At 50.4% G+C, this 27,298-nt stretch overlaps 1 protein-coding gene across 2 annotated transcripts in view; it reads left to right on the plus strand.

Annotated features, from left to right (window-relative positions):
- KIAA1671 overlaps nt 1–27,298 on the plus strand; it is a 188,594-nt gene that overhangs the window by 39,978 nt on the left and 121,318 nt on the right. For both annotated transcript variants that reach the window (XM_081252305.1, XM_081252306.1), the window contains exons 2-5: nt 14,178–14,329; nt 16,076–17,683; nt 19,820–19,907; nt 23,792–26,563. In XM_081252305.1, the coding sequence (XP_081108431.1) occupies nt 16,131–17,683; nt 19,820–19,907; nt 23,792–26,563 (4,413 nt within the window). In that variant the 5' untranslated portion in view covers nt 14,178–14,329; nt 16,076–16,130. The remainder of the gene's footprint in view (nt 1–14,177; nt 14,330–16,075; nt 17,684–19,819; nt 19,908–23,791; nt 26,564–27,298) is intronic.

The raw sequence follows: 27,298 nt of genomic DNA on the forward strand, positions 1-27,298 counted from the left end.
TTTTTTTGGCCAGGTAATACATTCACGAGGCTCAAAATGCAAAGTTACCAGAGTGCAGACAATGAGAAATCTCCCTCCCATTTCTGGCCCTCAGTTCACCCCTTTCCCTGCCTGCCACCACCAGGGAATGAATTTAAAATTTATTTTTAATTGTATTCCCCCTGCCACCCCGAAACTCTTTGTAACTTCCTCTATTGGGCAAGGAGCCCCTTATATCCTTGTAAGTGGCAAAGGTTACCCTAGAAATTGAACCATGTTAGTCTTGTGTGTTGATGGTGTAATTCTGGCCCCCTAGGTAGAGGTTTTCTTAGCACTGTACGCCAGTTGATAAAGATGATGGATTTGGGGGTCAAAGGGACACTGGCTGATCTCTCAAACACGTGACACTCCTCAGTTTAAACCACAAGTGCTCTGTGCCCGTAATGAATGGCTGGAACCGCTGTTAACCAGAACCTTTCATTAACCGAGGCCTCTCCTCTGCCTCCCTCGCCTCTCACCCTGCGTTTAAGGCAGAGAGAGAAAGAGGTCAAAATAAACAGTTCTCGGTGATGCTAAAGGTCATGACTCCTGACAATGGGTGAATAATTCATGGTTCAGTTAAATAAGATTGGGCCTGGGGTTGAGGCAGCCAGCCCTGTGGCCCAGGCCTCCCCCATGTTAAGAAGGCTGAGGATGAAATTAGAAGATCCGGGGACTGAGTGCCAGCTTGTCCCTTCCCGCCCCTGTGACTCTGAGCCTCAGTTTCACGTCTGTATATTGGGAACGTACAGCGCTGTCCAATAGAACTTTCTGCCCTGCCCAGTAAGGCACCCAGCCTCCCGTGCCTGTTGAGCCCTTCAAATGGGGCTGGTGTGACCAAGGCACTGAATTTAAAATTGTATTTAATTTTAATCAGTTGACATTTAAATTTTAGTAGCTACATGGAAAAGTGCAGTGCCAGGACCTACCTTGTAGGATTTGATACTGTCGAGGTCCAAACAAGCAGGAATGGGGGTGTTAAGAATTTTGGTGGCTCTGGGGGGGCTAACCCAAAGGACTTCACAGAGGCTTGAGCTTTGGGTTATTTAGGTAGCCATTCAACTCCGTGCCGCCTCCTCCAGACAGTCCTCCCTTTCCTTTCTCCCCAGCCAACTTAAGCTCTGTATGAGTTTCCTATTGCTGCTGTAACAAATTACCACAGTTTACTGGCTTCAACAATGCAAGTTTATTATCTTATAGTTCTGGAGGTCAGAAGTCTAATGAAGGTCGGCTGGGGTGTGTTCCTTCCAGAGGCTCTAGGGGAGCATCCATTTCCCTGCCTTTTCCAGCTTCCAGAGGCTGCTGCATCCCTTGGCTTGTGGCCCCGCATGGCTCTAATCCCTGTTTCCTTCATCACATTTTCTCTCTCTGACTCTGACCCACTTGCCTCTCTTCCATAAGGAATGTTGTGATGACATTGGGCCCACCCAGCTAATCCAGGATAATTTTCCTATCTCAAGAGACTTCGCTCGGTCACATCTGCAAAGATAACAGAGTCACAAGTTTTGGGGATCAGGACATGGACATCATTGGGGGGCATTATTCTGTCTACTCTAAGCTCTTCCTCCCGAGGGCCTCAGTCTCACCTCGCTGCTGTGGTCACTGTCTGTGGCCATGTCTGCAGCCGTGTCTGCCTCCCGCACAAGGACATTCTGCCCCAAAACTTGCCTGAAAACCCAGTCTGAGCTGGACAGGTCCCGTGAAGGACAAAATGGCAAAGTGTATACACTGTGGAGTCAAACCCCTGAGTGGAATCCCAGATCTGCTAACTTACTAAGCAGTTGACTTCAGCCAATCACTTTGCCTTTTGAAACCTCAGTTTACCTATCTGTAGAATGGGGATAATAATAGCATCAGCCCCAGAAGGTCATTGAAGAGATTAACAAGGCCCAGCACAGGGGTAGGGGTGAAGGTGTGTCGGGGGGGTTGTGGCGTGGGGAGGGGAGGGGATGCCAGCACTTAACCCAGCAGCTGTTGGCTGCTGCAGGATGAACTGGGTGGGATTGGGAGGGAGGCTGCCTGAATTCAAATCCCAGCTCCACCCCGTGGGCAAATTGCTAAACCTCCCTTGGCATCGTTGTCCTCATCCATCAAGTGGGCCTAATCATGTGACCTACCCCAGAAGGTGGATTAAGTGGGGAAATTCATTTAATGTGCCGTCTGGCACAAAATGAGTGCCCAATTAGTGTTAGTGATCTGATGATGGTAATTATTAACACCAAGCTTTCCCAGGGCCCAGCACTTAATAGGTTGGAGGACAAAGCAATTGAATAAACTTGGGGTGCTCGTTGGGTTCTCTTTTTGGCAGCCGGGCCAGGTATATTTCTTCAGCTCCACTGAGGCCTGGGTTCTGTGCCAGGAGGGCCTGTCTGTCGTGCCCCAAGGCTGGCAGCGCCAGGCCCTGACAGGTTTACAGGGGTGCTGGGAAACTTGTCCCAGAGGGCGAGGAAGAAGAGTCAGTTGGTTGCCTGAAGGGTATTGGAGGCACAGTTACCCTCCTGGGAAAGCCAGGAGTGGACATGTCAGCCGTCACTGCAGGTTCATCGCCATGGGTGGAGCCCTGATGAGAATGGCTGGTGGGGGTGGAGTGGGGTGGGTGTAGCAGCCAGGGATGGCCCTGGGACTGTTTACATCCCTGGGACACCAGTTCGGTCTTGACCATCCTTTCAGGCTTTTCTTGCACCTGGTTTTGGGAGGGATGCTCTTTGGTGTCTACATTCTTCAGTGCTTCCCCTTGATTTTAATCAAGGCTTGTGTAGATGACAGGCTGGTATTGGATCTTAGGCCAGCCTTGAGAAAAGTATCCACTTACCCAGTCCCTGAATCACTATCTCCCCCAAATTCCTTCATCAGAGAGCTATTCCTTTAAATCTAGCTAAAAAACTCCCACCAACCCACACGTCCTTCCATCAGGCTTCATGTTCTGTTTGTTTATTTGCTCATTTATTTATCACGCATTTGCAGAAACCTGCTATGTATGTGCCAAGTATACTGATGGTGTTTTACACTCACCATCCCCTTTAATCCTCGGAATCCTTTGAGGTAGGTATCATTGAACTTAATTTACCCATGAAGAAACTGAGCTTTCAGGGGTGAAGTGGCTTGTCAAAAGCACTGCTACATTCACTGTGTTTACTTAGAAGACATTTGTCCACTTAACAAATTTGTACCCAAACTCCCTGTGTCCGTAGGAATGCTTTTGCCTTCATGTAACAGAAACCTTAACAATGGCTTAAATAGTACTTTGTTATTTTTCACATAACAATAACAACAACAAAAATCCAGAGGAGAACGGTTCAGTTAGTTTAGTAGCTCAGCTATGTCATCAAGGTCTTTTCCATGTCACTATCCTTAAAGTGTCACTTGTGATCCCATGGTCCCAAAATGGTTGCCTTGGTTCCAGGCATCACATCTTTGTTCCAGGCAGGAAAATGGGGAGGGAGCACCACAAGCTGCATCTGCCTGTTTTTGACTCCAATGCCATGATCTTTCCACTTTACTGGTGGATTCCAGTCACATGGGCTTTTTTTTTAAAAAAATAATTAATTAAATAATTGATTTATTTTTGGCTGCGTTGGGTCTTCGTTGCTGCGCGGGGGCTTTCTTTAGTTGTGGTGAGCGGGGGCTACTTTTCGTTGCGGTGTGTGGGCTTCTCATTGTGGTTGCTTCTCTTGTTGCAGAGCACGGGCTCTAGGCGTGCGGACTTCAGTTGTTGTGGCTCGCGGGCTCGAGAGCGCAGGCTGAGTAGTTGTGGCTCACGGGCTTAGTTGCTCCATGGCATGTGGGATCTTCCTGGACCAGGGCTCGAACCTGTGTCCCCTGTCTTGGCAGGTGATTCTTAACCACTGTGCTACCAGGGAGCCCCTGTCACATGGGCTTTTGCCATTTGTACATAACCCCTGTATCATCATTTTATTTTTAAACTTTCACTTTTCCGAAAGTTAAATAATTAAAGGAACCATTACAAACATCTCTACTGTAAATAGCAAACCAGTGTCACTTGTCTTAAATTGAAAACAACAGTAAAATTAAATACAATGAAAATAAAATTATATTTTAAAATCTGCTACTGCAGCTGATGGTCGGAGCTTGGAGCTGTGTCTTCTTTCTTAAACCTGGGAGATTAGCAGACAGTGTAGGTGTTAAAGTCATGGTGGCACCAAGCAGAGATGGGCTCAGGAACTTCATGAGAAGGCACCCATGAGAATGAGAAAGGAAACAGTTTGCACAGAATGTCATTCACAGAAGCTTCATGCTGTGCCTGGACGTCAAAGCATCCTAAGTGTTACCAAAGACCATCTTGTGTCCCGCATGGGCTGCCTCCCACCACTGGGGAACCCAGCACTCTACTATTCTGCCCCCGTGCCAGGCATCAGGTAGGTTCTGGGAAGGGGAACCCAGAGCCGGAGGGGTCTGTGTCCTGGATGGGCTCAGGAGGGATCTGTAAATCTTGCAGGGGGGAGACTGTCAGGCTTATCTCTGATACAACGCATGATGATCAGGTAAATAGCCAAAGAAGGTTGGAAGACACTTTGGCTTAGGAAGTCAGCACAGGCTTCCTGGAAGAGGTGTCCCTTAGTCTGCTGTAAAAGCATGAGTGGGATTTGGCCAAATGGAAATTGTGCTGTGGGTAAAGGGCTCTCCACGGAGAAGAAATAAGTGAAAGATACTCAGGTCGTGGGGTACCTTTGGGAATCTGGGAGTAGAGGCAGGGCCTGTAGTACAGATCAGGTTGGTTAGTTTTGGCCTGTGGGTGGGTTGGTGGGGGGGTCTTGAATACCTTGTCCAAGGCAATGGACAGTGGGAGACATTTATTTTGGAGCTGGGGAACACATGATCAGACCTTCCTAGGGTTTGAGTTTTGAACATAAGGCAGCTCTTGGGCCAAAATAAGCTAATTCCTCCAGAAACCTATCTGTGCTCTGAGGGAATTACTTATTTATTTTTCTGAAATGCAATATGCACCTCTCAGGCTCCCTAAAGAGAGAGCATGTTATACTCAGATTTTTCTGAGTCCAGCATTGATCTGTGTGTCGTGTTGAACTGAGCTCTGATGTTGAATTTCCTCTGCCGTGAGCGTCATTTCTGGGGCGGGGCTTTCTTCCTGCACACCCTTCCAACTCCAGGCTGGACACAGCCTCTGGGCTGGGCCCAGACTCACCTCTCCCTGTGAGCCGTTCTAATTGCCCTTGCAAATCTTACAGTCAAGTGTGTGATGGTCCAACCATAAATGAGACCCAGTAAAGCTGCCAGTGAAGGCACAGTCAGCCCTGGGGCCCTGGTTTATTTCTCATCTTTACTGGATCTGCCCCAGGGCAGAGGTTAAGAACCCTGGCCTCCTAAGCTTTGACTCAAGTCAGCATGGGATGTGTTTCCCTTAGATGTGAAGCTCCATTCTGCATATATCCAAAGCTCTGAAAAAAGTGTACACCCTTGGAACCAGCCAGCCCACTTCTAGGCAACATTTACCCTGGGAAAGTCATTGCACGTGGGTGTTCATTGCAGTGTTGGTTTTAATAGTCAGAGATTGGAAGCAACCTAAGGATACAATAGTGGAGGATGGATTCGATATAATGATGAGATATCCATGTAATGGGATACTGCAAAGCATGAGAAACGGCTGTAGAGGTTGTGTAGCTATTGATGTGAAAGGTATTTATGATGTATTTTGAAATTAAACAAAACAAAGCAAGTTCCTAAACAGCACGCATGACCTGATTCCATTTTAGTTTTGACAAAAAGTTCCCACTTATATTGGAAATGGCCAGATGGATGGACATCAGAATGCTAGTAATGGCTCTTGACTCTGGGTGGTGGGATATAGGATTATTAAAAACATTTTGCTCATTTATATTTTTGTGCAATTACTATGTAGAGAACCTGAAGAGACCTCGTGAAGAGGTAGGTCTCTGCCAGAATAGCGTGAGAGCTTTAGATAATTTAAAGGGGGGATGTCATATCCTTGGGGGAGTCCAGTCTCTCAGGGGACTGAGTTCTCTACAATGTAGAGCAGGGGTCACAAACTCTTTCTGTAAAGGGCTAGAGAGTAAATATTTTAGGCTTTCTGGGCCATACGGCCTCTGTGGCAACCACTCTTGGTCTGTCTTCATACCTTGGAAGAAGCCATGGATAACATGTAAATTAATGGGTGTGTCTGTCTTCCAATAAAACTTTATTTACAAGAACAGGCAGTGGGCCAGATGTGGCCTACATACTGTAGTTTGCCCATCCTTGATACTGAGAAAAACAAACAAACCCAAAAAAGCTGCTTGATTAATGGTTTTGGTGAGTGCTATAGCCAGTCCAGAAATAGCACAAATAGTAGGAAGGAACAGGCCAATGAAAGTTGAAAAGGCGGATGTTTAAATAAAGGCATAAAGGCCACTTGTAACATTCTTTCTCCAAATCAGCAGTTGCACCTGGACAAGGGGTATTGGGGTGAGGCAGTTTGGATTATGCTTTGGAGTGTCTAAGATGCCAATTAGCTCACCAGAGGCTCCAAAAAGTCTTGTGAGAAGGACAATAGTTTACACACTGTTGAGCTCGCATTTCCCAAACTCTTTCTATTGATATAAACCACAGGACCCTTTGTGTGGGTGTGCATGTGTACCACCCACATCTTGTGGTCCCGGGCCAGTTGGGGAAAAGCCCCCCTCAAACTGTTCCTCTGTATTCCAGAGTCTGAAAGGTCAGATGCCCCGAATTCTAATTCATTACAACTTGAAATTGACACAGAAGTCAAGGCTGTACTAATTAAGGCAGTTCTTACAGAATCACACACATTGAATAGGAAACTTAGCTCTCACTACTTCTGTCGACACTGAATGAGAATTTTATTGAGTCCCTTAACAATCCTTTATTGAGCACCAGTTGTTCAGAAGGAATCGTGGGGGACCAGGGGATGTAGGACACTCATCTCAGACTCTCAGAGAGCTGGGCTCCACGGGGGATGAGCCAGGGGCAGAGAAAAGTTGCATAATGCAAACCTGGTAAGTCCTGGGGTTGAGCCGAACCACAGTCACAGAACCTGGCAGGGACTTGTCCAAGCAAGTTTGTGGAGGAACTGAGACCAAAAACTAGGGTGAGAGACATATTGGGTGATTTCATTTCTTTGAAATATCCAGAAATGGCAACTCCTTAGAGACAGAAAGCAGAGCAGTGGTTGCCAGAGGCTGGGGAAGGGGAGAAGGAGGAGTGGCTGCTTCTTGGGTATGGGATTTCCTTTGGGGTGATGAAAATGTTCTGGAGCTAGATAGTGGCGACGGTTGCACAATACCGTGACTTTACAAAATGACACCGCTTTCACGCTTTGAAATGGTTGAAATTATGAATTTCATGGTATGCGGTTTCTACCACAGTTTAAAAAAAAAAAGTAGGATGATGGAATAATTTATTGTCCAAACCTGGGCACTTGTGAGAGCGAAAGCGTTCTGTCCCAGGTAAACCAGGATCTGTGATCACCTTGACTAAAATCACCCAGTTCTGACTCTCGGACCAGTGTTTTGTACCCTCCGATGCAACTCTGACTCAACAGAAGTGCATGGTTTTTCAAAAGTGGTGCCACTCAGACCTTTCACCAAGATAGCCCCACGTTGCCCCAAGGAGAATAACTGAACAGGCTCACGCTATATGACTGTTTCTCCCGTACCTCTGGGCCTTTGCACATGCTGTTCCCTCTCCTGGCTCCAACCTCCTCCTCTGCTTGGCTGTCTCCTGCCAGTCTCAGATGAGATGTCACCTCTTCCAGGAAGGCATCCCTGACTACTCCTCCTTTGGGCTTTTACAGCCTCATTTTCTGCCTCTATTAGAGCACCCCCCGATTGTAATCAGGAATGGGGTCTCCTTGGCTTCCCATTGCGTTCCTGGCGGGGATGGGGGCAGAGCCCATTGTGGACCGTGAGGGCTTTTAATGGAGATTTGCCTAAAGGACATGGGTCCCCATGAGCTGAGTCACATGGTAATTAGAGCTTAAGCATTAGGTTTCCTTTATATTTGTCTTTAGTTTCTTTTTTTTTTATTGTGGTAAAATATACATAGCATAAAATTTATCATCGTAACTATTTTTAAGTGTGTAGTTCAGCAGCGTTAAGTACATTCACATTATTATTCAACCATCACCACCATCCATCTCCAGAATTATTTTTATCATTTCATACTGAAACTCTGTACTCATTAAACAATAAAGCCCCATTCCTTCCACCCTCCACCCCCTGGCAACCACCGTTCTACTTTCTGTCTCTATGAATTTGACTACTCTAGGTGCCCCATATAAGTGGAATCATCCAGTATTTGTCCTTTTGCGAATGTCTTATTGCACTTAGCATAATGTCCTCCAGGTTCATGCACGTTGTATGTGTCAGAATTTCCTTCCTTTGTAAGGCTGAATAATATTCCATTGTATGGATAGACCACATTTTGTTTATTCATCGATAGGCGTTTGAGTGGTGTCTACCTTTTGACTATTGTGAATAATTTTTCTTTGAACACTGAAATTCAAATAAATTTGAAATTTATTAGGATTTTTTTCTCCATTAAGGAAGCTACATGCTAAATATACAACATACAAAAAAAAAAATATATATATATACACAACATACAGAATATCTTTAAATAATACAACTCTCAGACAGGGACAGGGTGATCTTTGGGTGAGGGGCATTCTGTTTTTGCTTCAGTATGTTCTATTTTAAATTAAAAAAATTTTTTTTGCTCCTCTGGATGGAATTCTGAGATGGCAGTGGATGGGGGATGTAGTGGTGCTGGGAGGAAGGGAGAAAAGCAGTACAAATACGAGACTGCAAGCAGATTCTCAGAGCGACTGGGAGGTAAAGACACAGAGAGGGTTTGGTGGAGGTGTGCAAATATCTGTTCGAGTCCCTACCCTCAGCTCTTTTGGACATACACCTAGGAGTGGTCATATGGTAATTCATTCTTTCTTTCTTTCTTTGGTTGCGCCGGGTCTTAGTTGCAGCAGGTGGGCTCCTTAGTTGCAGCTCACGGGCTCCTTAGTTGTGGCATGTGAACTCTTAGTTGCAGCACGCATGTGGGATCTAGTTCCTGGACCAGGGATCGGATCCAGGCCCCCTGCATTGGGAGCATGGAGTCTTAACCACTGCACCACCAGGGAAGTCCCTACCCTCAGCTTTTGAAAGCTCTGAAAGTGGGCAGGAAGGGAGCCTTGGTACCTCTACATTTTGAATTGATGGGGAGAACACAACTCAGAGGGAGACTACCGGTATTGAGGCCTAAAAAGAAATCTGCTCAAACAACATTAATGGAAATAAAAAGGAATCTCAAAGTGAAAGGAATTTAAAAATATAACAATTCCACCCTTGTCCCCGACACTTTTTCTTTTCACCTGTCCCTTTCGCCTTCCAGACCTTGACCATTTGTATAAACAATCTTTGCCGTTGTCACAGCCTTGAATACAGAAAATTACCCACCTGCCACCCTCTCTCCAACAGCATTCTCATGAGCTCTTGTCACTTTCCTGCACAGGTCCCCCAGTCCTCACTTTCAAGAGTTGCAGCACAGCCCCTTATATGTGGCTGAGAGACTTTCGCCTTTGGTGGAGGATGTGGGTTATTTCTAGGTTTTTGCTGTGATAACCATGGCAACCATCTTTTTGTTTATTTATTTATTTATCTTTATTTTTGGCTGCGCTGGTCTTCATTGCTGCACGCAGGCTTTCTCTAGTTGCGGCACGCGGGGGCTACTCTTTGTTGCAGTGTGTGGGCTTCTCATTGCAGTGGCTTCTCTTGTTGAGGAGCACGGGCTCTAGGCACACGGGCTTCAGCAGTTGTGGCGTGTGGGCTCAGTAGTGGCTCTAGAGGGCAGGCTCAGTAGTTGTGGCACACAGGCTTAGTTGCTCTGCAGCATGTGGGATCTTCCCGGACTAGGGCTCGAACCCGTGTCCCCTGCATTGGCAGGCAGGCAAGTCCCACAACCATCTTTTCTGATCACAAACTCAGGCCATGTGGTGTGAAGGGATTTTTGTGCCACTTGTGGGCAGACTGGGAACTGGAGATCTGGTCTACCGGCCGATGTTGCAACTTTTGTGACATTTTAAATGGCTTCTCGGTCCTGCGTTTTTTCAAATAAGAGTTATCACCCTAAGTTCAGGGAGAGTTATTGCTGCACTTGGATGGACAACACTGCAGGGGGCATCTTTGTGTGTATGGTTTTCTCTTCCTTTAGATTCCTTCCATAGGACACGGTTTTAGTTGTGGGATTACTGAGTCAAAAATAAATGAATGTTTTTGGGGTGAGGTATATGGGGGAAAACACTTGATTCATAGTCAGAAGATTTCAACTCTAACACTACCCCTCACTAGCTTGAGATCTGACTCATTTCCCTCATCTGTAGAATGGTGGTCATAAACTGAAAAGCACAAGATGGTTGAGAATATTCCACGGGAGCAGGCAGAAGGTGCGGAGTCACTCAGTGTGGTCCCTGAGTCTTGATGGGGTCTCCACACATAGTAGTGCAAAGTGAATGTTGCCCAATTGCTTTGGTAACTTACATTGTCCCTGGGAGCAGATGAGCGTGTCAGTTTTCCCACACCCACACCTGCATTGGATACGATTATTTTCTTCTTTCAGGGATGCTCTCCCTTGAGGTAATTTTTGCACACTGATTTTATGTCCGGTGCAGCATCAGACCCTGGGGGTACAGCTGCGAACCAGACCCAGGACCCTCCTGGCCTGGAGCTCCCACTCTAGAGGCAGTCACCACGTGTGGGATCAGCGCTGGGCTAGGGAGAAGCTCTGGGAGTTAGATACCAGAGCAGAGAAGAGGCACCTGAACCCACCCTGGGGCATCAAGGAAGGCTTCCTGGAAGAGGTGGCTGCTTGGAGCTGAGATTAGCCAGGCAGTAGGAGATGGCAGTGTAGAGGCGGGAAGGTGAGGAAAAGCATGATGTGTCTTGTGACCTGTCTGGGGTTCATGTGCTGCAGTAAGTATGTGAGTGAGTGTGAGAGACAGACGGACGGATGGAGGGGGAGGTGTCAATCATGAGACTGAAGCTGGAGAGATGAAGAGGATCCAGATCCTGCCAGGCCCCAGGGAAGGAGTTTGATCTTCATTCAGAGGGCAGTGGGGAGGTGTGGGGAGTGACATGGTGGCCCCTGCGTATCAGAGAATCACTCTGGCTGCTGCTAGAACAGATTGGAGGAGACGCCAGCAGAGAAAGTTACTTACCTAACAACATTCTATGCCTCTTGCTTATTTATTTCGTTTATTGTCTTTTCCTATGTTCATGATTGTCAGCTCCATGGGAACAGGGCTTTCCATATGTTTTGTTCACTGCTGTGTCCCCAGAGCCTGGTACATGGTAGGTGTTCAGTAACTGTGTACTGGAATGAATGAATGAATGAATGAGCTGGGGCCACAGCCATGGGGACGGAGAGGAGAGGATGCATGCACTCCATCAACATTAGACATTGGTCCCCCTCCATCTGGGGCCTGTGGATGGACAACGCACATGCGTTTACCACAACCCTGCTTTCCTGGAGAGACCTGGGCATGCACTTGGCCCTTCACACGGGGCACCACACAGGATGGATTTTCAGATTTGGGAGCCCAGGTCACATTCTGGAAGATGCTGGAAGGTGTCAGGACTGGCTCACGGCCCTCACCAGGTTGTGGCATTCCCAGGAAGCGGCACCCAGAGATGGCTGAGTGAATGACTGTGAGCTCCCAGATAGGATTTAGGGGTGTCATTATGAAGGATTGGCAACAGCTGTTCGAATGAATCAACGCCTCTGAATCTGAGACAGAAGCTACCAAACGGTTGGGTTCTGAATGGAAGGGCTTCTCCTGCCTTGTCCCTGTGAGGTTCTCTCGGATTCCCTGGGAGCCTGTGCGCTCCACGGCTGCACCCCCGGCACCCGGCACAGAGCCTGGCTTGTAGAAGGAAGGTCAGAGGGATGGGAGGAATGAATGCTCGTGAACGACGCCTGTCTAATTTCAGTGACTATCGGTCTCGGTGACTCAACCCTCAGGAACATGGTTTTCTCTGCATGAAATCGCAGGAAATGGGAATTTCAAACCTTGCAGATCAATTCAGGGAGAGCGAGCCTGTGGACCTGGCAGGTTCAGCAACCGCAGAGGTACACCCACCACTACCTCCACTGCTTCCCCGCATCCTCCGTGTCCTGGTCCACTGCAGCCTCCTGACTTCCCAGATCAGCCTGGCTTCCCGTCTGTCCCTGCATGCCGACCTCCACGGTTATTTGTAGATAAAACCAGACACAGCTCATACCTGGTGTCCCTGCTTTCTCCAGGGAGCTCTTGTTTACCTGGCTCTGGCCATCGTGCTAATATATTTAAAAGAGCGAGCGAGGCCACCCCAGGAATAAACAGCATCTGTCCTCTGTGTGAGTGGGCTTCTAAAATGTTTTGGAAGAGACTAGCGTCTCTTAAATTAAGCATAACATATGTGATGCATTTAAAGCAAGATTTTAAAGCGAACATTTCAGTCGGTTTCCTTGTATTTTACAACAGGTTAAAGGAAAACCTGAGAAGCATGGGTTTCTAGGTTTGGGAAAGAGTTCAAAATATTATTTAGCCGTCCACTATGGTGGTTTAAAAACTCTTTTTTTTCCCCCTTTGTTCATTGATTGATTCATTCATTCATTGATTTGTTCATGCAACCATATTTATAGACCAGGCATCTGCCTGGCATTTTAAATGGAAACTTGAGAGGGAGCCCAAGATAGAAAGGAGATTACGGATAACAGAGACACCGTTCTGGTTAAGAGGGGTGCGGACCAAGAGCCTTTCTCGTTGCCCCTTTTTCCTTCCCTGCAATCTGGCTACTGAGATGGGTTCAGAGATCCCAAAGTGGGGGCAACATTTGTGAGCCATCAACGCTGATTCAGCAACAGTGCTCTTAGTGGTTCTTCCCAGGAAAAGCTGTATAGAGACGCATTCGTTCATTCCACCTTTGGGCAGATGAGCCGGTGTGACAGTCTGGGGTTATTGAGGTCACAGCAGGTGTCTGACAGTGGCCTGTCCCAGGCAGTGCAGCAGGTGAAACTGGTGGGGCCTCTGGCAGGTCGAGCTCCCCGCTGAGCTCTTCGCAGCTCCTTGGTTCTGTCATTCAGTAGCAATTGACCTATGGCCACACCAGAACTTGCCAGAGCCAGAGGAACTAGTTCACCTTGTGACCAAGACTGCTTAGTGTCATGAAACTCAGGACTCTGGCACTTATTTAGAATCTTAGAAGGGTGGGGAGCAGGGCCAGGAGAACAGTTCTTCCTTCATTTATTTATTCACTCAATAATTAGGTGCTCAGTGCTATTATCTGCCAGGCCACTGTGCTAGCTCTTGGGGATTCAGGGTGACTCCTGGGGGCTTCCCATTGATGTGAAATGAAGGATCATGAACTATTAAATGTAGCTCTGTAGCTATGAGGAGTCTGGCCGAGTGTCTGTGGGTCTCTTTGGACACGTAAGAGGGAGATTATACTAGGTTGGATGGGGGGCAGCTGTGTCTGGACTGCAATCTTGGGGAGGGCCTGCGTCTGTGTGTAGTGCAGGGGTATCTCAGAGAACAGGCACAGCACATGCAAATGCCCTGAGGAGGCATGTGAGGACCTCCAAGAGACGCAATGTCCAAATACTGCTGAGCAGGAGAACCAGGGGAAATAGCTCCCAAATGAGCCAGCTCCTTGAGTCTTCAGGAGTTACCTCCTCTAAACCGAGGGAGTCTTCCGGGACCAGCACTCCCAATTTTAGGCAGTTAATCCTCCTTTTCCTGTGCTCCCATGTCCCCCTTTATAAACCATGATGTTTATTGCCCAGTGTTGTAATCACTTGTGTGTGTGTATGTGTGTGTGTGTTTCTCACACAAGACTCTGAGTTCCCTGAATGCAGGGGGATATTTCGTATTCATCCTTGTGAACCTGGCAGGTGCTCAGTAAACATGTATCAGAGGAACAGGGGAGATTTTTATTGAGCACCTACGGTTTGTACTCGGCACCCTTGATGCCCACGTGTATAGATAAGGCGACAATACTGAAAAGCTGCTAGGAGCGTGAGTTTTACAAGCTGGCGGAGATGCCAGCAGATGCAGTTGGAGCTCGAAAGCCTCTGCGCCGTCTGTGCACATATTGCCGGAACCCCGGAACTGAGGCTCTCACCCTGTATCTCCCCAGACCTGCTCGAAACTCAGCCTGCTGGGACGAGCCTCCCCTCTCCCGCCGGCTTCTGCCATGGGAGTGTGCAGACAGCCCCGTTGGAGATGAGACACGATACCGCTGGCTTTCTCCGGCAGTCACACGTCCCCAGCCAGGACCTGCCAGCTCGGGTAAGTGGGGCTGGAGTGTCCGGGGGTGGGCAGGGCTCCTGTGGGTTCTGCTAGGGAATTTCCTCTCTGTCCTTTGAATCCTGTTCTTGTCCTGTGTCTCTGTCTGGACTATGTCTGTGTCCCAGAGGTCACGGGAGCTGGCTCTAACGATGAGCAGTCCTGATTTGGGGCAGGACCCTGTGCACCTTAGAACTCCACCCCGAGTCACTGCAGACGGGTTCCTCCCAAGTCTCCGATTTTCCCATTCTCCCTTTCTGTGCCTCTCTTCTGCCTCTAACCCCGTCTAGACAGTGTTCTCCGCCTTGGGGAGAAGGAATCTTCTTAGCACCATCGAGTGTGTAAGGAAGAGAAAATACCAAAATCTGTCTGCCTTTCTTTCCTTCAGGCTGCTGAGTGAGTCAGAGCCGGAGGCAGAGGTGTAGGGCCCCAGGAAGGGAAGTGGAGGCTTGCGTTGGACTAAAATGCCTTCTACTTTTAGCCCATCTAGACGGGGGCAGGCTGGGGACAATTTTGTAGGGAAAGAGAGCACTGGAGTGAAGGTGGGGTTAGGGTGGGAGACGAATCAAGAACAGCAAAAAGTGTCTGGCACTTTTTAAGACCAGAAAGGAAGAGGACATAGTTGTTAAAAAGGCAGAGTTGAATGGGTCCAGGACTGAGATCGCGTTTCAGCTGTGTGATGGTTGGCAAGTCGGGCCACCTCGCTGAGCCCTTTCCCTTCATCTTTATAAGGGAGATAAGGATAATCCCTGCTTCTCGGGGTCATTGGAGGATGGATACGAGAGGAGGGCTGCTGCCTTGAGAGAGCAGAGCTCATGACTGGATGAAAAAGGGGTTTGTGCCTGAGCTGCTGCAAAACTGGGGCTGATGATCACATACCCGCCTCTTAGGGTTCTAAAGAGGATGTGATTTGTAAAACAGAGGAAGCGCTTGGCTTACCTGAGGCCTCACTCATGGTAAACTCTCGTCCTTAGCTGATACTCTTCTTACTGAGACTGTGAAGGCAGCCAGCGTAAAATAGGCGTTCAACCGAAAAGAACCCAGAGGCAAACAAATCACAACAGCAGGTGGAGTGGAAAATGAGGATGGCTTTTTTTTAAGGCTTCTGGAAGGACTGGGGAGGGGAGAGATAAGGGACTGTCTGGACGGTTAGAGTTCCAAGGCCAGTGACCAACTTCGTGACCGTTGGGTAGTTGTGTGAGGTGGGGCTTGTCACCTACCCTCTCTGTGCTTGGTTGTGACGAGGGTCAGGATCAGCCTGATGTGGGCAGGCTCTGAAACGGGAAAATACTGCGGGGTGACGGGACTCTCATCAGGGTTTATGCTGGGAGCGTGTGGTGTGAACTTGGAGTCTGACCTGGGTTCGAATCCCAGCTTTGCCTCTTCACTCTCTGAGTGACCTCAGGTCGGTTACTTGGCCTCTCTGAGCTGGTTTCCGTACCTGTACAGCAGAGATCATCACTTTTCACCCTGAAAGCTGGCCTTGAGATTAGCTGAGTCAGGAAAGTCCAAGAGAATGTTGGCGCCTTTTCTGTATCCTTTGAGCCGGAATGAACTTCAGAGTCGGGCCATTTAGTCCACTGCCCTTTGCCCACAGCTGAGGGGTGAAGGCACTGGCCCAGGCTGGCCCAGTGGTCAATGGAGAGCTGTCATCCAGACCCGGGACTCTGGTCTCTTGATCCCCATCCCCCAAATCCCTCTGCTTCAACCCAGACACTGACTGGATCTTAAATTTACTATTTTTTTTAGTGGCTGCCTCTCTGTTTCTGATGTTCGTCTTCCCCATGGATCCACAGCCGTAACCATGGTGACGCGGGTGGAGGTCGGCTCCATAAGTTCTCTGACAGGAGTGCCAGGCCTGGGCGAGCTCTCCAAGGAGGAAGCTCTGACTCGGACCTACTTCCGCCAGGCTGGCAACGCCTCCGGGGCCCCCTCAGCGCTGCTCTTGGAAGGAAAAAGCCCCCTCAGGAGCCCGGTGCGCTTGCTCCCTCTGCCGAGACTCGCCCCCAAGCCCTTCTCCAAGGAGAAGGCCAGGGACGTGACCTCCTCGTGGCCCAGCCCGAGCAGGCCGTCTCCTACCGGGGGGCTCCCCCGGGACGTGGCGGCAGAGGGGCGGGACGAGAAGATGCCCGGCTTGCTGGGGCAGGAGGCGGGGAGCGGGGACGGCCCGAGCAGCTCGTGTCTGTTCTCCAAGGCCGCGGTTCTGCGGCCCAGCCCCAGCACCGTGGTCCTCTTTGAAACCACCAAAGCCGGGCCTACCCTGGGGAAGGGGGTCGGCCGGGGGGCTCCAGAGGCCGACGCAGGCGTGTCTCAGGGGCCCCCTTCTGCCTCCCGGCCTGAGGTGGCCACCAAGCCCGCCTTGCCAGCCCGAAAGCCTGCAGGGACTCTTCCCCGACCGGCCTCCCTGTCTCAGGTCACCAGGCCGGCGGCCACCCAAGAGGAGACAGGCCTAAAGGAGCCTCTGTCAAAGGCCAGAAGCGTGGAGGACGCGGGTAGCCCCGCTCTGGAGCCCAGGCCTCGCCTGAAGAGAAGGCCTGTGTCGGCCATTTTCATCGAGTCCATTCAACCTCAGAAGACAGCAGGCCCTGGCGGGGCAGCCATGGCGGGGAAGGCGCCCCCCACCCCTCCTGAGAAGACCTGGGTGAGGAGGCCTAGGCCTCTGTCCGTGGACCTCACGGCCAGGTTCGAGAGTAGAGAGGCCTTGGCGAGGAAGGTGGAGGCCATAGCAGGATCCACAGCCCAGTGGCGGGGTCCCGAGAGGCCTGACCTGGACCCCAAAGTGGATGAGGAGCGTCTGGTCAAAGCAGAGGCTTCCCTTGACGACCCAGATTCCGACTTCCTGCAGGTGGGCAGGAAGATCCAGGTACGGAAGGAGAAGCTGCTCTGCAAGCAGGCAGAGATGGGCAACCTCAGAACCATGGGGGGCTTGGCCAGGGTCACCCCCATCAATGACCAGAATCTTGGGGAAGAGAAAGCCAAGCTGGATGGGGAGCCGGAGAAGGCACCCAGGGCCCCCCAGTCCCCTTCGCCCAGGCCAGGAAAAGGCCAAGAAATTGCTGAGGTCAAGAGCAGAGCGGCTGATGGGGAAACCCAGGCAGGGGGAGAGCGGACCCCGAGGGGCAGCGTGAAGAAGCACGTCAGCCTCTTTGGCGAGGAGAGTGCCTTGGCCTTGTCATTGGGGTCTTCACCCCCATCAGCACCCCCTGAGTCCCCACCAGCTGCACCAGAGCTGGGGAAAGCCGGTGTGAGCGTCCAGGAGCGGATCAAAGGCTGGGCCACCGAGAGCTCGGAAGCAAAGCCAGAGATCAGGAAGAAGGTGATCCAGGCACGGCCGCTGTCAGCGGATTTGACCAAACTGTAAGTGGGAGTATCCCACTGGCTTCCCCCAGCCTCCAAGGTCTCAACCCCTTACCAGAGACCCCTTGGGAAAGGAAACAGCAGGGCGCCAGGCTCCGTGCTGCGTGCCTTACGCCCCGTCTCAGTTTACCCACAGCCCCCAGAGGAAGTGGCATTAGCTCCCATTTCTCAGATGAGGAAGCTGAGGTGTGGAGAGGCAGGGCAGCTCCCCTGTGTGTGCTGGCAGCAGGGCTGGGAGCTCCATTTCCTCGTATGTTCCCCTCTGTGCACTTTTCAGGGGGAAATATTGTGCCCATTTCACAGATGTGGACAGGAAAGGTGAAATACCATGAGGAAATCGGGAGCCCCGTGCAATTCCAGCTCAGGCTGTCTCCATAGCTAAGCTTTCCTTTCCTGAAGTCCGAGGACACCTAATATATGGCCTAAACCTCCGTGGATGGCCCAAAAAACAAAATCAGATGGGTCACGATAACTTGGGTGGGTAGCTTCACCCCTTGAGCCTCGGTTTCTTCATCTCCAAAATGGAAATGATGCTAAAACCTGCCTTTAAGGATTAAGGCAAAGACTCAGAGAGATAATGCTGAGAGTCACTCAACCCAAGGGAGCCCTCAACACGTTGTAGCTCCAAATGATATGATTATTCCTAATGGTTAATGATGATTTTCTAAGCTTGGCCTGGCCTCTGACATCTCTTGCTCCTTTGTTTTTCCACAGTTGGCTTCTCGGCTAGGACAGAGAGATGCCACCGGGTGTTTCTGCCAGCTTGTTAATGACATGCATGCCGCTGACATACTTTGTCAGGGATGGAGCTTCCAGGGGGAGCTCTGGGCAGACTGCCCTTCAGGCCCTGGGAACCCGGGCAGCCAGCTTGGCCAGAGTTAGACCAGTGGCTCTCAGCATTTAGAATGACCTGGAAAAAAAAATACCGATGCCTGGCCCCCACCCCACCCCCTAGAGAATCTGATTCAGCTGGTCTGGGGAGGGGCCCATGTCTTGGTGGTTTTTAAAAGTTTCCCAAGTGATTTTCATGTGCAACCAGGCTTGTGAACCCCTGAATTCAGAAAACAGAGAAAGGGGGGAATTCCCTGGCTGTTCAGTGGTTAGGACTTGGCGCTTTAACTGCCATGGGCCGGGTTCAATCCCTGGTCTGGGAACTGAGATCCCTCAAGCTGCACAGCATGGCAAAATAATAATAATAATAAAAATTTTAAAAACCCCAGAAAATAGAGAAAGGGGCACCCATGTCGGAGACCTCACACACCTCCCCTCTCTGCGTCCCCCACAGTGTCTCAGGTTATTCCCATCTGACAGGAGGGGAAACCAGGGCTCTGGGCTTAGAAACAACTCATGCACAGCCTCACGCCTCCCAGGAGGCAGACCTTGGACTGATGCGTGTGGGTCAAGTTTAAGCAGTTTGATTTCTTTCACCTCCCTCTTCTCTGCAGCCCTCAGCCCTGAGCTAATCTTTCAGCGTCCGCTCCAGAGAACTCTTCAGAGATGGAAAAAGTGTAGCTCCAGAACTCCCCTTTCTCCCTCTTCCCCTTACAGTGGGGAAACAGGCCCAGAGAGGGATAATGACTGGGCCCAGGTCACCCGGAGAGGCAGAGGCAGGCCTGTGCCCCGACACATTCCCTGACTGTCCACTGCCCCCAAGTCCGTCTGCGGTGGGGCTGCTATTGTGGGGTTACAACCATTAATTATCCCTCCTGGGGCATCTTCACTCTTCTCTAAACGACTTCATGTAGCTATTAGGGCCTTGGGTAGCCTCTTATCCGCCCTACAAAAGACGATGGGGAGGTGTTAATTATCCCTGTTTTATGGGTGAGGTCACAAGCCTGACCCAAGCTCCCTCAGTGGGGAGGCAGGAGAGCTGGGACTAGCACCCAGGTCTCTTCACCCAAGCCTGGGGCTCCTGCTACCCCGATGATGCTGTGTTTAAGGTAGGCTGTCCCCACCAGGCCGGAGAGGTATGGCAACTGCAAAGGACATGTCCCTTCTCGGAGGAAGTTGGGCAGTGTTGCTCTGATGATCTCAGTGCTGATTTCACCCCTGGGTTCCTGAGCTAGTTACGGGGTACGGGCTGGAGGGAGCCACAGCTGCCGGTCCCTGTACAAGTAACTTGGATCTCTGTGCCAGGTTTTCAAGTGCAGCTTCAAGCAACGAAGTCACATGTGAGAAGTGTTCTGAGCTGAGTAGTGAGCCTCCTAAAGAACCAAGAGAAAAGGTAAGGAGCCACTTGGCGCGTCCTTTTTTCCCAGCAGGTAGTTATACATATTGGAAAAAGGGCTTTTATGATCTCCAGGACCCAGGAAAGAATCAGAAACCTCTCATGAACCGTTAAGACATTTTTTTCCTTTAATGTTGGGACTTTTTTTTTTTTTTTTTTTTTTTGCAGTACGCGGGCCTCTCACTGCCGTGGCCTCTCCCGCCGCGGAGCACAGGCTCCAGACGCGCAGGCTCAGCGGCCATGGCTCACGGGCCCAGCCGCTCCGCGGCATGCGGGATCCTCCCTCACCGGGGCACAAACCCGTGTCCCCTGCATCGGCAGGCAGACTCCCAACCACTGAGCCACCAGGGAAGCCCTAATGTTGGGACTTTTAAAGTCCCTTCCGGTATGATGGGCTGTGTGATTCCCCGTTGCAAATATAATCGTCAGGCATTTCTTTTTGTCTGTGCAAATGGGAGGAGGGACATGGCTTTCCTGTGTAGGAATGTCTGCTTTATTAAGAAATTAATAAAGATGTAAGAATGTTAATAGAAACTCCCCTCAATTTTCCCCCATTATGGTCCCTGCTTCTTTCCCCACCCTGATATGTCACCTAGGAGAAGAAGAAGGAGGAGAGTTACCATCAATTAAATTGCTTAAAAAATATTTTCATTTAGTCTGTTTTCTTAAATATTTATTTAGTTCTTTATTTTGCCCGTGCTGGGTCTTAGCTGTGGCACACGGGATCTTCGTTGCGGCATGCACTCTTAGTTGCAGCATGCATGCGGGATCTAGTTCCCTGACCAGGGATCGAACCTGGGTCCCCTGCATTGGGAGCATGGAGTCTTACCCAGTGGACCACCAGGGAAGTCCCCATTTAGTCTGTTTAATTTTAAAAAGCTCATAAAATAACTGCTAGGTATAACGGGTTTGTGGTTGATGCTTTCTGCAGTTTCAATTTTTCTTAAACAGCTTTATTGAGGTATAATTGACATACAGTAAACTGGACATGTTTAAAGCATATAAGCAGGTGAGCTTTGACATCTTTGTACACCTGTTGAAACTTTCATCACAATAAAGACAATGGACATTTCCAGCACATGCAAGTTTCTTCTTTGTAATCCCCCAAAGCAACCACTCATCTGCTCTCAGTTACTATAGATTCATTTGCATCTTCTAGATTTTTATATAAATGGAACCAGTGCTCTTTTTTTGGTCCGGCTTCTTTCACTCAGAATCATTATTTTGAGCTTCATCATGTCGTCATGTGTATCAATAGCCCATCCTTTTTTATTGCCGAGTAGTACTCCGTTGTACGGGTAGCCCACAGTTGGCTTATCCATTCACCCCTTGATGGGCATTTGGGTTGTTTCCAGTTTGGGGCCATTGCAAATAAAGCTTCTGTGAACATCTGTGGGCAAGGCTCTGTAGGGACATCTATTTTGTTTTCTCTTGGTTAAATACCTAGGCGTGGAATGGCTGGATCACATAGTTTTACTTTTTAAGAAAATTATACAGAGTTTTAAACACCAGAGCTTGGTTCCAGGCCCATTTGAACCCCTCCCATCATAAACCCCTAACAAAGGTGAGCTGGCTCTGAATGACAGTGCCCACCACTCCTGGGGTGGGTGGTTTGCCCTGTTTTTATCCTTGGATCTTCTGAGTCATTTCTTTAAAAATGGTAGAGAGGGACTTCCCTGGCAGTCCAGTGGTTGAGACTCCACACTTCCACTGCGGGGGACGCGGGTTTGATCACTGGTCAGGGAACTAAGATCCCTTAGTTTTCCCAAAATGGAAACCCCTTACCCAGTCACTCCTTATCCTCCATCTCCAGCCCCCGGCAACCATGAATCTACTTTCTGTCTCTATAGACTTGCCTATTCTGGATATTCCATATAAGTGGAATCATGTATGTGGCCTTTTGTGTCTGACTTCTTTCACTTTGCATTATGTTTTCAAGGTTCATCCATGTTATAGCGTGTATCGCTATATCGTGTATCTGCATTCTTTCGTATGGATGAATAATATTCCATTGCATGGATATACTGCTTTCTGTTTATCCATTCATCCATTGACGGACATTTGAGTTTCCAGCTTTTGGCGATTGTGAATAATGCTGCTGTGGACATTGGTGTACAAGTTTTTGTCTGAACACCTGTTTTCAGTTCTTTTGGGTATATACTCAGGAATGGAATTGGTGGGTCGTATGGTTAAATCTTTGTGTAACTTCTTGAAGTAGAGTTTTTTCTAAGAGAAAAGAAAAATTTTAACTATGACCAAGCAATAATACATGAATATTATAAAAACCCAACAGAACTAAAATGTGTAGGATTAAAAGATGACGTTCTCATCCTTATTTCTTCTTCCTACCCTCACTCCTTCACCCACAGTTTTTTTTTTAATTTATTTTATTTATTCATTTTTGGCTGCATTGGCTATTTGTTGCTGCATGCAGGCTTCCTCTAGTTGTGGCGAGCAGGGGCTACTCTTTGTTGCGGTGCACGGGCCTCTCATTGTGGTGGCTTCTCTTGTTGCAGGGCGTGGGCTCCAGGCGTGCGGGCTTCAGTAGTTGTGGCACGTGGGTTCAGTAGTTGTGGCTCATGGGCTCAGTAGTTGTGGTGCACGGGCTTAGTTGCTCCATGGCATGTGGGATCTTCCCTGACCAGGGCTTGAACCCGTGTCCCCTGCATTGGCAGGCAGGTTCTTCACCACTGCAACACCAGGGAAGCCCTTCACTCCCAGTTTGATTGCTATCTTTTCTCCACTGTTTATGTACACACGTACATGTTTATACACATGTACACATGTAGTTTTTTAAAATGGTATTTTATTATAAATATATAGTTCCTCATCCTGCTTTTCTTCCACCAGCACGACATTTTGTGTGTTCTTAGACGTTAGGACACTGGGACCTGCCCCCGCTTCTGTGGATCCAAGTGCCTGTGTGGTATTCAATTGTTTGAATATTTCAGAATTAATTTAGCCAGTGCCCTTCAGATGGGCATTTAGGTTGTTTCTGTGTTCTTTTGTTTCACAAACAGTGCTGTATGAACTTTCTTGTTCACATAGACTAGTGCACGTGGGCAAAGCAAGAATCCTGGGAGGAAATCAGCCAGGTAAAAGGAAATGAGTGTCTTAAAATCATGACAGATATACTGAGTTGCCTAAGAATCATGCCCATTTATCTTCTCACCAACAGTGTCAGAGAGTGGCCGTTTCACCACATCCTCACCCACACTGGCTGTGTTCAGTCTGTAAGATTTTATGGTGTCTCACTGCTGTGATTTTAAAAGCAGCTATTTCAGGGCTTCCCTGGTGGCGCAGTGGTTAAGAATCCGCCTGACAATGCAGGGGACACGGGTTCGAGCCCTGGTCAGGGAAGATCCCACATGCCGCGGAGCAACTAAGCCCGTGCGCCACAACTATTGAGCCTGTACTCTAGAGCCTGCGAGCCACAATTACTGAACCCACGTGCCACAACTGCTGAAGCCCACGCACCTAGAGCCCGTGCTCCGCAACAAGAGAAGCCACCGAAATGAGAAGCCCACGCACCGCAACGAAGAGTAGCCCCCGCTCGCTGCAACTAGAGAAAGCCTGCACGCAGCGACAAAGACCCAAGGCAGGCAGGCAGGCAGGCAGGCATAGATAGATAGATAGATAAACAAACAAACAAATAAAAGCAGCTATTTCAATCACCTCATCTCTTTCTTTCCATTTCAAACCGCACCCCGAGATTTTTTTTTTTGGCCGCACTGCGTGTCTTGTGGGATCTTAGTTCTCCGACCAGGGATCGAACCCCAGGCCCTGGCAATGGAAGGCCGGAGTCCTAACCACTGAACCACCAGGGAATTCCCTCCATTTCAAACCCTTTAACTTAAATTGGATTTTTTTTTTTTCCACAGCAAAAGGAAGGGCATGGTGTGGACGGAGCATCTGTCCCAAGAAGCCCCTGGAAGCCTGCGATGCCCCGGGAGAAATCCAGGCAGACAGAGTGGAAAGACAGTTCTGACCAAGCCCCTGGCAGCAGTTGGAGCGAAAGTGTGGTGGGGCCTCTGAGCCCTTCCGCCAGCACCCCGGATGATGACGGAAGCTTCCAGACCGTGTGGGCCACAGTGTTCGAACATCACGTGGAGAAGCACACCGTGGCTGACCTGTCAGGACACTGTCCCGCAGCCATGACCCCCAGGGACACGGCTGATGTCTTGGAGCTCAGATCCAGGTTCCTTGGGTCGAGAAGCTCTTTCCCGCAAACCACATACCTGAAGAAAGAGTGGTTGGAAAATCCCAACCCAAAGAAATCTGGGCGGACTGCCTTCTCAAACGGTGAGCCCAAACAGCATCATACGTCTTCCCTCCTAGGAAGATACCCTGTGGGTGAAAAGTGCAGTAATAACCCCTGCCTCAAGCTCTTGGAAAGCCCTCCCGCATCCGAGAGGGTCGAGCCCAGGTATGACATCATGCACGCGGTCGGGGAGCGTGCGCACAGCGAGGCCGTCCCCACGGTGCCTGAGGAGAAGGCTGTGACGCTCCGGAGCAGCCAGTCTCGGCTCTCGCTGTCCCAGGAGGTCACCCCTGCCGTGACCCCTGCTGACCCCGAGCACAGGCTGGAAGGCCAGGTGGGGTCCGTCCAAAGGGCCAGTTTGATCTGGGAAGCTCGAGGGACGCGTGAGGTCAGTGGGCCAAAGCCTGAGTTCCACCGAGAGCTAAAGGACACGTCTGGAGGCAATTGTCTGTCACCCAGATGGACAGGTGGAGTGACCATCAGCTGGCAGAAAGCCACCGTGGGGGTCAGTGAAGAGAGAGGCTCGGAACCAAGCCCCGAGGCCGCCTCTGCGAGGACCATCCAGGCTGCCATCCAGGAGGCCCAGCACCAGGGGATTGAAGGGGCCGGAATAAAGTCAGGGGAAAGGGGTCCCCCCCAGGGGGGCCCTCTGGAGCCTCCTTCCAGCGCTAAGGGCGAGGCCTCTGACTTCCGAGCCCAGCCACAGGCAGACGTGCTGCTGCAGAAGGGGCCCCTCGCCGTGGCTGGCGGCCAGGGTGGAGCGAGGCCGGCCCGGGTGCCGGATCCCGAAGCCAGGATGCGGAAGGTGAGCCCCAGCGACCAGAGGATGGAGAGGTGGAGGCGGCGCACGTTACCCCACGACGTGAAGTTCGATGAATTCAGCTTCCTGGCCCCAGAGCACTCTTCCAAGGCAGAGCAGAGACGGACGGGTTATTTGACCCGCACCTCAGGTGCCTTAGGAAAACTCCAACTAGCCCACGGTTGGGAGGAGCCCCAGCAGGGGAACCCAGGCGTGTCACAGGTTCTTTCAGCTGCAAAGCAAGGGTCATCTGTGGAACCCAAGGCGACCTTTTTTGCAGTGACATATCAGATTCCCGACACTCAAAAAGCAAAGAGTGTTGTTAAGCCTGGGCCCGAAAACTTGATGGAACATTCTAGAAAAATAGCCCCACCTCCATCGCCTCATCTTTTAACATCTACCTTGGTTTCTCTGAACCATGAAGAGCTGCTGGAGACCATGGGCAGTAAAAACCAGGCTCCAGGCAGAGAGCACGACTGTGCAAGCTTTCCAAAGACTCCGAGGCCGGCGTCTCTTGGGGACAGGATTCTGGGTCCTCCCAGCGAGAGAATCTCCGATGGCGACGCTTTACGGGTCCGTCGGGGACCGGAAGACAGCACTGGTTTTCACAGCGACTGGAAGGACGGTGGGAACAAGACACCCCCCCGTGGTGCTCCCAAAACACCTCCACCTCTCAAAAGTCACCCGAAAGCCACCCATCTCCTGGTCAGAAGGAGGACGGAGGTGGTCAGCGAGACGTTCCCAGGTAAAATCAAGGACGGCTACAGGTCCAGCGTTCTCGACATTGACGCCCTGATGGCCGAGTACCAGAGACAGCCGGCCGCAGGCCCCAGGGAGGCTCAGGAGCGGATGGGGGGCCCACCCGCAGAGCCCAGAGGCTCGAATCCTGAGAGGCCCGGCCAGCAAGGCGAGGTGGATCGGAGACGGAGGAGCCTGAAGGAGGGCCCTGAAATTGAGGGCCCCCGGAAACAAGCCAGTTTTGCCGAAACAAACCCCAGTTCTACCCCCGGCTCGGGCAAGCAGCTGCCAGAGACCCCGGGGGCAGCCACGAACACCAAGGTCAGCCCTCCTCTGTGGGCTCTGCCGCACTCAGCTCCTGAGAAATATCCAGGGGCCTCTTCTGGCCCTGCAGGTCCCAGGAAAAAAGGCTCGGGGGTCACCGAGGACGAAAAAAAGGCCTTCATCAGTAAACATCACAGTGCAAAGTGCCAACGTTCCCTGGCTGAGTCAAAGCCCACCACCTCCTGGGAGGATCTGGGCAGCGGGGCCACCATGCCACCCAGGTCCTCCCCCACTGACCAGAAGAAAGGGCCCCCAAGGAAATCCCTCGGGAGGGGAGAGGAGGGCAGTGTGACCCAATGGGGCAACCAGCCATGGGACTATGGAAGGTCACTGCTGGATGTCAAGAGGGCCCACTCGGAGAAAGGCCCCCCTCTCAAAATCCGAGAGGGCCTGTCCATCATGCAGGAAGCCAGAGAGAGGAGGCAAGAGCAGCCCAAAGGGAGGCCCAGCCTCCCCAGGGAGAGTTCAGAGGCCAAAGACATGAAGACGGGGCTCTGTCAGCAGGAGTCGGGGAATCCAGACAGTCAAAAGGTGAGTACAAACCATGTTGCAGTTTTGTCAAACGTTGTTAAACATGCAGGCCAGGGGTCTCAAACTCACAATCCACGTGGGTAGGCCAGGTGAGTATGGAAATGAGTGGAGTCAGGCTGGGTGTGAGACGCTAGGGAGTGGTGGGGCTTGTGGCAAATGGAGATCCCATGCCTTTTCGGAAGGGGGCAACCGCTGCGCAGCCCCGGCTGGTACTTGACAAGTGAGGAAGGTGGTGTTGAGATGGCAGATCTGATTTATCAAGAGAACCGGAAAGACCCAGATTTTTGTCTGTAATCCCCTCCCCCCTTTATGAAATGAGGACCGAGTACTAAAAAAATGCAGCTTCATCCAAACAAAACTTGTCTGCGTTCACTATACAGCCTGTGGGCTACCAGTTTTAAACCTCTGGGCTACAGTGATCACGATAGATATCATTTATTGAGCACCTGCTGTATTCCAGTATGCTGCATCACGTTCATCATTGTATCCCCAGAATCCAGCATCCTGCTTGATGTTTCGTGAACATTCAAGAAGCGTTTGTTGAATGAGCGAGCTCACATGAGCCTCAGGACAGTCCACTCGAGAGGGATTGTCGTGGTTTGTGTTCCTATAGAAGCAGCCCCCTGCCAGTTGTTTTAGGAGGTGATCCCCTGAGGAGCTGGTGTGGGGAGGAGAAGTGAGTCAGGGAAGGGAAGCAGGTGATGAAGGTGTGGGCACCTGAGGCTCGTTCTCACT

This window comes from Mesoplodon bidens (genome assembly GCF_964165515.1).
Source record: "Mesoplodon bidens genome assembly, chromosome: 13".
Lineage (NCBI taxonomy): Eukaryota > Metazoa > Chordata > Mammalia > Artiodactyla > Ziphiidae > Mesoplodon > Mesoplodon bidens.